Source organism: Anser cygnoides, chromosome 6, assembly GCF_040182565.1.
Source record: "Anser cygnoides isolate HZ-2024a breed goose chromosome 6, Taihu_goose_T2T_genome, whole genome shotgun sequence".
Taxonomy (NCBI): Eukaryota; Metazoa; Chordata; class Aves; order Anseriformes; family Anatidae; genus Anser; species Anser cygnoides.
In genome coordinates this window covers 35,397,109-35,409,202 of record NC_089878.1, presented here as the reverse complement: position 1 = coordinate 35,409,202, position 12,094 = coordinate 35,397,109, and the positions used below count along the sequence as shown (strand labels likewise).

Genomic DNA, 12,094 nt, shown 5'->3' with positions numbered 1-12,094 from the left:
AAAACATTGGCTTATCTATATTATAACGTTTGCAGTGATGGCTTTTAGCAGTTACAAGTAAGATACCATGTAACTTGAAAGCCTTGAATGCTTTCACTTAATATGGTTTCACACACCAAACACAAATTTCAGTTGGGGTGACAAACGAGAATAAAGTTGACGGGGAGGTTGCTGAAGTAAAACTAAGATGCTGAAATACAGATGGAATTGTCTTCTCCAGTGCCTGCTGTTCTCTGGGGAGAAAGAATAGAGTTGCACTGGAAGCTAATAGTATGATAGAGAACTTGGAATAACACTGCGACTACTGAAGCCATGTTTTCCTGTTAAGCATGCTTTAGTTGCCCAGTAGTAAGCAGCTAAAATAGGCAAGCAAAGTTTTAAGTACTTCACATTGCATATTAACAAGTACTTATCCCATGCTCTTGTATATGTACCAAACAGCATTATTTAGAAAATGTGTACTTGTAACTGGGCTGTCAGTAAATAATCCAAATTTAATATTTCCTTGTCTCATGCTATGTCTTTCTCATAAGCTGATAGGATGTTGCCTTTTTAGGTGGTAATAAAGCATCTTTTGCTAAGACATCAAAGATAGGTTTAAAGATATGTAAAGTGAAAATGCTGGAAAACAAATCAATAACAGCATGTAGAACTAAAAAAAAAAAAAAGTAATTCACAAGACCTTAAATGTCTCATTAATTACTAACACGAGTCGTGTTTTTTAGGAAGACATGTTTATATATCAGACTCATATACCTGAAAAAAAAATCAGAACATTCACACACGTACAAGTATGTTTCCTGTGAAAAAGGTAGTTTTCAAATCTGAGAGTTCTTGTGTGTGCCTGAAGGCTTGTCTGTTTTTCCCACTTGTTTGTTAGTGTGACAAGAGGTAGTACCTCTCTGCAAGTCTTGTCTGTCTTGTATCCTTTGACCACCGCAGCAACAATAATGCTGTCAGATGCTATTAGAAATGATGCTTTGAGGCAGCTTTTTGTTTCTCAGAACTTTTTGTTTCTCAGAATTGTCATGTCTAGAGACAGCATTGTCTGTGGTCCAATTACTGATGTGTTTGTTTGTCCATGTTATTTTTTCAAAATGGAATTACAATTTCAGGTCAGTTAGAATTTCTGTTTAATTTTACAGTTTTTAGAGCTGAGGACTCCAATACACACAGACACCTGACCGAGTTTGTTGGTCTGGATATTGAAATGGCTTTTAACTATCACTATCATGAAGTGGTAGATGAGATTGCAGATACCATGGTGCAGATATTCAAGGGACTTCAGGAGAGGTAACGAGAACATTTTCCATTTCATGAGCAACTTCATTTGTTTGAAATCTCTTGCACTGTGGTATCAAATGGGTAAGCATTTTGTCCTCAGCCTGTCAGATAATCAGTCATTAGTAACCTGATTTACAACAAGAGAACTTCAAACGTTGTTTTGCTCCTAACCATTTCTTTGTACCCGACTTTAAAAGTTTGCTAAAACCATAGGCTAGTAAATTGTCTGTTTTTAGCCAAACTTGAATTTCCTACAGTATGCCAGTTTGTGCCACAAAAATTTGCTGTTCATTGTTGAATGGGCTTCCTAATACAAATGATCCATCATTAAAGTAAAATATCCTTCCTGTTGTGCCACTACAGGTAGACTGATTGTTCTGTTTTGAAATTAAGATTAATATTAACCGTTTAAGGTGGCTTTCCTGAATCAAATTTATTGTAACAGCCCACGTCTCTGCCATGACAGCAACAAAGACTATTCTCCATTATTCATAGTCTAACTCATTAAAAAGCCAGGCCAGAAGTTTAGGAAGTGGTTTTCATTTGCTTACAAGTTAGACTATTTTGCCAGCAGAAATGCAAATCTTTTCATCAGTCTAGAAAGAAATTTCTCTTTTATATTCGAAATAGAGTATTACTTAAATCAAAGGATAACCCAGCTAAAGATTACAAATCAAAGGGTTGGTTTCTAGATGTCTTAACTGTGAAAATTTGACCTAGTCAATTATTTCTTACAAAAGGAGTAAAACAGAAGTAATAGTAAAATATTAACACGTATATCATTGGATTGCATTAATTTACATGAAACGTTTCCTTGGGATTATACAGAACTTCTCCAGAAGATGCTTTAAAAAAGGTTTTTATGTTGCAAGAGGGACCTCTTGTGGCAGACTTATATTCTTCTTGTATCTAATAATGATTTTGCATTGACCATACATCTCTTAATTATTTTGTATTTTGCTTCTATTCTTGTTTTCTTCTGTATAGATTCCAAACTGAAATTCAGACGGTGAACAAACAGTTCCCATGTGAGCCGTTTAAGTTCTTGGAGCCAACTCTGAGACTGGAATACCGTGAAGGTGTGGCCATGCTTAGGGAGGCTGGTGTTGAGATGGGTGATGAAGACGACCTGAGGTACTTTGGCAATGCCCAAATGTGTCAGTCGAACTTAAACCTTAAGTCCTGTACTGTGCAACTGAGCCCTCAAGAAGGAACTGCAAACTTTGAGAGGAATAAACAGCACTTATATCCAGATCTCTTGACAAATAAATGAATGGATATGGAAGTAGTCCTTTCTCTTATTCTAGGCTATACATATAAACTCTGAGATTAAAAAAACTAAAACTTACAACGTGAAGTGAGAGGAACTTGAACCTTCTAAGATTAGAAGAAGCGCTTTTTTATATAACAATTGCAGTCCTTCATGTGAATTGACATACGTATTTGGATAGGATTAAACAAAAAGATTCTTCAGTCTTAAGGTCTTTCTTTTCAGTAATGCCTTCGCATTTCCTTTTTCCACCTCTGAGGAAAATGGTTAAGCAGTTGATTGCATTTCCATTGATTGGCTTGAAAGATGGTTTTAATTAACTGATTATATATAAATATTTCTGATGATGCTTACTATGTTAAAACATTTCTTTTCTTTCCAATAATATATCCGGTACCATTAGGATAATATGTGATACTACAATTAAAGGAACTTTGTGTCAAAGAAATTTCAGTTGTAAGACCTCGTTATAGCAAAATAATTTCCTCGCTAGCTGCTTAGAGCATTTCTCACTGTGTCTAAAAAGAAATCACCGCACAGGATGTATGCCCATATGAAACAGAGTACACTATTATTCAGTAATATGAATACAGCGACTAGAAAGTAGTTATAATAAGAACAAGAATATTGTTAGGTACCAGTTAATTTAAGGGACTCCTAGGACCCATACAATGTACGTAGGAACAGGAATAAATGTACTTGATTTTTGAAATTTGTTTGCACAATCCAAAACACACAGAAACAAAGAATACATTTTCTAAAGGACAGACTGCAGTAAATCTGTACTTTAATCTTTTTAGCTTTACAAAGTATATAATCAGTAAAAGTTTAAATCACTTAATTGTAATGGTGATAATCTTTTTCAGCACACCTAATGAAAAGCTCCTGGGACGCCTCGTAAAGGAAAAGGTAATGATTATTTTAGAATAAATATGTTTGTCACTGAATTTGAAGCCTGATATAGTGGAATCACTGGGTACGTATAAATGGCTACTTCGTGTAAAATAATTTTTTACTCACTGATTAAGAAAACAGTATCAACATGCAGAAGTTGTGAAGAATTTGTGATTAGCATAAGCATTTCTTAATTGTCTGACTGTATTACAGTTTTGTTTTTGCCAACATCTACCAACAGTTTTGTCTTATTGATAATCTACTCCAAACCATTTTCAGTCTTTTATTTCTATTGAATACACCAAACAGGATAGTACTTCCAAAAAAAACCATTTCTTAGGATAATTAAAAACCAGCAGAACAGATTGTAACGAAGTCTTCAGGGAAAAATGAGATCTCGGGGTGGGGGGGGGGGCTTTTACTTTGGCAAGATGTTTTGCTGCTAAAAATTCTTGAGTTCACAATAGGAGCAGCATTGGGAAACAGATAAATAATATACTACTTTTATCGATAACTCATTTTTGAAGATAATACTGTCAAATTTGTGCCAAGTTATTGGGATTTTTTTTTAAGATTTCAAAGATTCGCTGATTGTGTGGAATATTAATTTGTTCTTTACATTGTTTTCACTTGTGCTAACTTCTGAAAATCATCATTTTTCAGTATGACACAGATTTCTATATTCTTGACAAATACCCTCTTGCTGTGAGGCCTTTTTATACAATGCCAGACCCCGTAAACCCTGTAAGTAAAGTTCTTTGTCGATGTCTGTGGGGGTTTTTTTGAAGTTGAAATTACTCTGTATAGGAATAACTTGACAGAATAGATAAAGTGTTTTTATATGATCTGCTGTAGTAATTGAAATTCTGGTAACAAGAGTAGGTCAGTTGTACATGGCCCATAAAGTGTTTACAGTTACCCTTCACCAGTGAAAACACATGAGAAAGAAATATATATAGCTGAAATTGGAGGAGCTTTACTGAAGAGATCTCCACGGCCACTAGAAGAGATCTCCAGTTCCTCCATCACTAAAAAGAGACAAAAACATTCTTCGAGGGCAACAGACACTTCAACAGAAATCCACTTTTTTACATTGATAGAAAATTCCCCAGTTTATTCCAGAATCCAGAGTAAATATCTTTACAGCATCTTTTGCTTGGATTACTGCCTGCAAATGCGATGTCTTTTTCAAAGAGTGTGTGGATGAACTTTGTTTTTTTAAATTGACTCCAATCAAATGAGGGGAGACAGTGTACTCTAATTCCAGGGCAGACTCAAATACATTGCACTGTTACTACATAGCTTTGGATATCTAAGTGAAGTTACTGAGGGGTGTGTATTTGCCACCTAAGGATGGAGCAGCTTTAGACAGGAAATAAACTAATCTTTGTCTTTCCAGAAAAACTCTAACTCTTACGATATGTTCATGAGGGGAGAAGAGATTTTGTCTGGAGCTCAGAGAATTCACGATCCTCAGCTGCTGACAGAAAGAGCCCAGCATCACGGCATTGGTAACAAGATAAACAACTTAAAGCTCAGTTTAAAAGATTATAAATTGTGATTGGATTAGTTTTGTTCAGAGGAAGAATTTCAGGCAGAATTTAATGTGGCAGTAATGCTAAAATCACAACACTGTTTCATGCATAATGTTAATCCATCTAATTGTTCAACCATTTTAATCTAGAGTGGTGGTATTAAGAAAGTAATTAGTTTCCCAGCAACACCTTGATGAAAAGGGATTGTTTCCAAGCGCTTTAGAGAGGATGTAACACAGGAAATACCTTCAATAGAAGGAGGGTAGGCAAACAAGTCTCATTCTGTACTCTCACAGACTTCTTGTGGAGTACTCCAGCAGAGTGGTTGGTTGTCCCTTTTATATCTTGAACTGAGAGGAAATAAGCAATAAGTGGTGAAATTTAAGGATAAGGCTGGCTAATAGTAAAAGGATAGAAGAGCAAATTAGGTAGAGATCAGGAATGTAAAGTGTAGATTGAAATCATGCTTTCAGTGGATGGTGAAGTGAAATGTCAAGAAGATACTAGCAAAAAAGGAGTAGCTCCCACTGTAGCAAGAGAGAAAAACAGTTGTTAAATCATTACTTTCTCATTGCAGTTTATTCAGGATTTCACTAGTTTTCGTAAATTATGACAAACAGTTAGGCCTAGCTCTTACTCAGTTCTAGAATTCCTTTCCTGATTAAATTATTAACAGTAATAGAATAAAATTGCTACAGGCGTAACTTCTAGACATTGCTGGGTAATTTATTTGCACTTTGAGTGAAACCCACTGTTAGTTTTTAAGTCACCTTGGTAAATTTTTTTTTGTTTGCAGTCCCCTAGTCGCTTATGTGTTTCTCACCTGTTTAATGAACCCCAAGCCAAATACACCTTTTTCTTGTCTAGATCTGGAGAAAATAAAGGCATATATCGATTCCTTTCGGTTTGGTGCACCTCCACATGCTGGTGGTGGTATAGGTAAGTGTGTTTATTTTATTATATTCTGTGTTAGCTTGACCTTAACTTAAAACTGTTTAGTCTCTATCAGGGTTCAATATAAAATTCACAGTAGTAGTCTTTTTAGGAAAATGTGTGGAAATGTTTATCCTGAGGAATTTAAGGAGAGAAGCTAAACAGTAAGACGTAATGGCAAAAAATGATGGCACAGTGTGCCAAGTTTAAAAGGTAGGTGATCACAAGAGAAAATACACTGATTTATTAGCCTAGCAGGTCACCTTCAAATTTTACCAAAGAGAAAAATGTAAGGAGGCAAGAAAATACTGCATTATGTATGGATATATCACAGTCTACTAATACCAGAAGCCACTGGTATCTTAATGCATTTGATGAAGCTGTTGTGCAGTGAAGAGAAACAAGTGATTGCTTCTGTCTTTATTCACTGCGATTTGACTGAATGTTACTGATTAACTTTGGCTGATGCTAATAGTTTCTGCAAAGGTATTGATGTCTACAGCCTTCCTGTCTTGGGTGTGAGCATTTTACATACTAAAATGAACAAAGAGTTTTTTCATAACTTAATGATAACAATTTTCAGTTATAGACATTGCTTTCATTAGCAGAATGAAATCTCTTTATGCATGTGGAAATAAGATACTTTGTTAGGTCCTGAGCAATATGCACAGTGGTTTCTTTGATTCAGTCTTTCTGCATTTGCCTCACATTGGTAAGGTACGTTTAATATATTCCTGGCACGTTAAGAGAACAACCTCCTAAGTATGCCTTTAGTAAATGTGTTGAAATGCAATATGCTTTTGGGACGGCTGTTTTGAAACACTTAAAAGATGTTAGCGTTAGTGATCATCAGCTTTTGTAGACAATCCCCAATCATTTAGGCCAGTCACAACTGATATCAAGGAAGCTGAAGCTGTGTCTTTTCTGCAATGTAAATGCTCCTCATCACACATCCCAGAGGCCAGGCCCAAGTATCAGCCAAACCAAAGATGCTGTGAGAATGATCACTGTTCTCTAGTTGTTTTAGCCGGAAATTTTAACACAGGAGGAGTGTGTGAATAATAGGCATCTGGGTTTTAGTGTCAGTATGGCTGGGGTGCATATCTAGCCCCATGGATGTGGAAGTCTTCACACGTTCCACGGTATGTGCATAACCTCTGAGGTTTCAGAAGGAAAGAACACAATGACCAGTGAAGTATTTATTATCATAAAGATATCAGCAAATAGTTACGTGGGTACATACTGCTGAATCTGTATTCCTGCACTGTAGAGCATTTGGAATGAAATTCCCCAAGCAGATTTTTACTGTAGTTGCCTATGACAGTTAATGTCTCTGAAGTATTTGGTACCAGCAGTTAAGACTGCTTTGTTCTATCCTTCTGTAACTGTATTCAAGATACAGTTCTCCCAATTACTCCCTTCCCATTTCAATTTTCTGCACCATCTTTCTTGAAAGTCTGAAGTAATTCAAAAGAGAGTTGAGTCTCTAGTACCATTGCTTATTGGTACATGTTCCAAATGAAGCCTGTGTCGTGTCAGAAGGTGCTGTATGTAAAACTTGTAATTTCTGCTTCTAGCTCTTTTCTGTAGTCAGATGTGTTAATGCATACATGTCATAGAATCATTTCAGGTTGGAAAAAACCTCGAAGATCATCTAGTCCAACCTTTAACCTAGTACTGACAAGTCCACCACTAGACCATGCTACTGAAGACATCAGTCTTCGGTCGAACTATGTGAGGCTGGATGTAGCTATAAAGTACTTTCAGCTTCTTAAGAGTTTTGAACAAAAGACTTGCCATACTGATGTTTTTATTTTATTTTTTTCAATTGATGTAGGGCTGGAAAGAGTAACTATGCTATACCTAGGGCTGCATAATGTCCGTCAGACCTCCATGTTCCCACGGGATCCCAAACGACTGACGCCCTAACGAGACCTTCTGAAAGTTTGAGGTGATTTGCCCTGCGAATATGATTGTGAGCATATCTGTTGCTACTGATGAACCTGTATTGATCTAAGCATTATAATATGCAATAAAAGAAGATCATCTCATTTGCTAAAGTGCCACAATAATTTTTTTTTATTCTTTGGTATTTATTTAAAAGAAAAATATTTTAACAGATCAAGACTTTGTATTGGCAACTGCACATTTTTAATGAAAATGTGATACTTTGAGCTAGTGTTCTAGTGTCACATTAAATTGTATCAAGTTTCTAAACATTTAAATAAATTATGCAATAAAAATCTGCATTTTTAACTCATGTCAGCAAGATTGAGTATTTTGGAGTACAGAAGTGGCTCAAAGCTGAAATAGCTGGATGCTTGCAATTCAAAAAGTAGGAGGAAACCAGCCAATTGTTAATTTACATGAGTATTAGGTAGAGAAGCAGGTGAGAAGTGGAACATTCTTAACAAAAAGTCTTAACAGATTGTAATAAATCTCTCAAAGTAAATTAGATACAATATCTGTCTTTCTGGTTTTTGCTTTATATCCTCACAAGATAATCACGAATCGTTAACATTGTTTTGAAACAAACAAAACTGATGCAATAACTGTCCAAAGTTTAAATTTATTTTTTTGTCTTCGCTTTTTTTTTTGGAAGTTGTATAGAAGTCATGCCCATTCTTTATTTTATGTTACTACCTGAGACTGGATAGGAGATTATATACATTCATGGGATGCATGAGGGATATATAATATTCTCAGAAAATGAATGGATGGTGAATTTGAGAGCAGGTTGCATGTTTGCATGCCTCTATGGTAACTAAGTAAATCAAGGAGGATCCCATGTATCTATTGCCAATGAAACAAAAGGAAATAATGTATGCCAACCTATTTTATTTTTTTTTCCATTTATAAATGCCGCAAACTGTTTGAAAGTTGTACATCTAGAGAAACTGGGTGTTTCTGTAAGTCAGAGTACGTCTGAAATTCTAGATATCCCTTTTCTCAAATGAATCACCTCCTTGAACCTCATTTTGCAATGGCATGCAAACCTCTACTTCTCTTCCTCCTTTTCCCAACCCTAAAGTTATGCCCTGCATTTTGTGAGGAACCACTGTATTTGGAACTTCCTTTTATGTACTTTATCTGATGGTTGTTTTTCAAATTTAAAGCATTTAAGCATTGATGCCAAAGAACAAAGGATTCCGTTCCATGCTTGGGCCCTGCAATACAGTTAGTCTGATTTTCATACATATCTGTGACTCCTGACTTAATTTTTGCTTAACATTTTCCATGCTAAAGAGTTTTCAGTAGGAGGTGTAGTTTAGACAGTCTATGTTACTGTTGCTACCTTGATTTTTAAATGTCAGAGAAGTCATATATCGGTTATGCTACAGAAAGGTCAGTGAGGCTGTGTATAAGTTGTGTAGAATTTCACAAAAGGGCAAATCATCTTTTGCAGCTGCCATTGAACAAGACTTAATTTTCATGTTTTGTGACAAGTTCTCCATTATAAAACAATCATTTTAGGAATACTAAAGGTCAGTTTGGTAAAGTACTGGAAATGTAAAAGTTAAACTTTGTTTAGAAGTCACACAATTCAAAGAATAACACATTTTGCAGCTTTGCTTATGAGTGTTATGCAATTAATTTACCATGGAATCTTCCCCAAATTATTTACTTTCATTTAAATTGTTACAGTGTACCCAGTTGTACTTTACAAAGCTAAGTGGCTTATAAGTACAGCTTATCTTCACAGACTTATTACTGATGAATCCAAGTTTCAAAACAGTTGTTTATTCAGCTAAGCCAACTGGAATTAATTTAATTACTTTTGTTCATACAGAGTTGGTAATATATTCCAGATTGGAAGCGCTTCCTCCTAATAATAAGCAAAATTACTAGCTTCCATTTCATGCTAACAAAAAAAATACTCTGGGAATTAAGTTCATTGCTCTAGATGCAGCGGCAAGTTTAGTGTATATGCTCCTGTAACAACTGTGCTTATCCCAGTTCTGTTAAGAGTTATTCAAGCTCATGTTTTAGTTTGATTTATTCACAGTAGCTGCAGAAGAACTCGAATTTGGCTGGAGGCCCCGATTCCTTTGTATGCAGAATTTTTTAATGCAATTGTTCACAGCTAACTGAGAATAATTATGATCATAAATCAAAATGCAAACATGCATTTGTCCTGGATGTCATTTAAACAGGATATGTCAGTGCTGCACAGTGTTAGAATTTGGTTAAAACTCTCCAAATCGTAATTCAGAACTATGTCTTGTTTTGATAGATAGTAATTGTGGTTTGATAGTTCTGGAAAACCTGTGTAGTTCTTTATTTCCACTATTTCTAGCTGTAAGTTAGCATTTTACACAGTCCCAGTTGCTGCTGCTTTTCCACCAGTTAAGATGTTTTTTTTCTTTCATGATGTACAGATGAAGATAATTATTATGGTGCAATTTTTTTAAATACTTAGGAATAACTATGGTATAGTAAGGGATTGCCAGGGAGTCTTTGGTTATCAGCTAACACCAGAAAGCCTTAGTTTACTTCTGCAGTTTAACTACAACATTTTCCTGTGAAAACCCATCTGTGTTCAACAAGCTGTCTGAATCTGCCCACCAGGAGGGAGGACTTGTGCTAGTTTTCTGGAAGTTAAGTGCAGGACTGACTGCCAGTGGCTGTGCGCTGCCGTTGTGGGGTAACCCCAAGAGGCAGCTAAGCACCTCGCGGACTCCCTGCTATGTGAAAGCAAACTACGGCCTGCGCTCTGCTGCCGAAGGGATGGAGAAAAATGCACTGGCGGATCAGTCGGCCACCTTTGACTCCGTTTCGTGCAGTAGTTCCAGCATGTGTGGTATGACAGTGCTTAACAGGGGCGTGACTTCATTCATAGTCCACTGTTAACCTCCAGCCTCTATCAGACTCTTGCACTGGCCATACAGGACTGGGAAGGACGAGTGAGTCAAGGAATCAGCTCCCGGATGCGACTCAGGGAGCCTTGGAGGTGTGATGCTGGTGCACCATCGTGGGGGCCACTGGTACCCGCTTTGGTTCTTTCCATGCAGCAACCCCGCAACAGAAGGATCCTTCTCAAGGCTGGATGAGGTAGGCAGCTGTTTATTCTTGTTTGCACCTACAGCAGCTATACCAAAGGCACACTCATACCCCTTTGGATCCTTGAAGTACCCTTTTGGGATAGTGCCAAGGATATGTGGGGCCTCCAAATTGGCCACAATAGGGTGCTTTTGCCATTTGTTTCCCATCAGGCTCACCTCGGCTTCCAACACAGACAACAACTGTGATCCCATTGTTACTCCAGAAATCCAGCCTCTTGCCCAGGCTATGTTTCAAGGCCTGTTAGAGGTGTGATCCTACTGCAAGCTGGCACAGTCCTTCGGCAGTGCTAGGTGTGGAGTTGGAACCCACATGGACAGACATCCATTGCATCAGTATCCAAAAGATGAGAGGTGTCCTTGGCCCATCTGCTGGTTCTGGGGAATCGCTTGACAGCAACCGGAACAGTAATCTGCTTGGACGTACCTGCTTTAGCCACTGTTTTTTCCCTCTAAGTGCTGATCTCCATTTTATATTTATGTACTTACAAAATAGGCATTGATTTGGTTCCACCCATGATTACGAAAGTTGCTAAGCTTGTTCTTTTACAGTTTCATATTAGTGAAAGAACTTCATTATGAAGGAAAATCACTGAACTCACTGAAGCATAGCTTACAGTGAAAAAGATAATAAGCATCTGGGCGATGCAGAATCTATTGCCTGCTTTGTATTTATGTTTCTAAGAGTCTGTCTATAAACATGAGGAAAGTACTGTTAATGACCTAGAGATTACAAGCAAGCAAAAATGATGAACAAGTGTCTGTTTTAAACTACCTCTGATTTCACCTTTTTGCTTCATCCTTTTCCTTTTATTGATGATTTCTATTTTAGTGGTGTTCCCCAAATCCATAACTGTCTGTAACAGAGAAGCTCTAAACATATTTGTTCCACTAGACACCAAGGGCCTTTCTGAGATGATGCTGATCATCTGTAAGGAGTTCAAAGAGTTCCCTTACTTTAATCTTACTAGCTGACTCAAAATCTTGCATCGCTGTGATGATTTATAGATGCTTTCAAGTTTAAAAAAAAAAACACAACTGATATTCTTGCAGACTTCTGAAGCTTGAAACGATTTGTTCTTTTGACTCACATTCATGCAGGAACTGCATAAGTTTAA

General features: G+C 36.8%; 1 protein-coding gene across 1 annotated transcript in view; it reads left to right on the top strand.

Moving 5' to 3' along the window:
• Window positions 1-8,176, top strand: part of DARS1 (aspartyl-tRNA synthetase 1) — a 39,405-nt gene extending 31,229 nt beyond the window's left edge. The window contains exons 10-16 of the mRNA XM_048062739.2: window positions 1,146-1,293; window positions 2,272-2,418; window positions 3,421-3,463; window positions 4,112-4,192; window positions 4,848-4,959; window positions 5,851-5,922; window positions 7,754-8,176. Of these exons, the coding sequence (XP_047918696.1) occupies window positions 1,146-1,293; window positions 2,272-2,418; window positions 3,421-3,463; window positions 4,112-4,192; window positions 4,848-4,959; window positions 5,851-5,922; window positions 7,754-7,845 (695 nt within the window). The 3' untranslated portion in view covers window positions 7,846-8,176. The remainder of the gene's footprint in view (window positions 1-1,145; window positions 1,294-2,271; window positions 2,419-3,420; window positions 3,464-4,111; window positions 4,193-4,847; window positions 4,960-5,850; window positions 5,923-7,753) is intronic.
• Window positions 8,177-12,094: the final 3,918 nt, after the last annotated feature.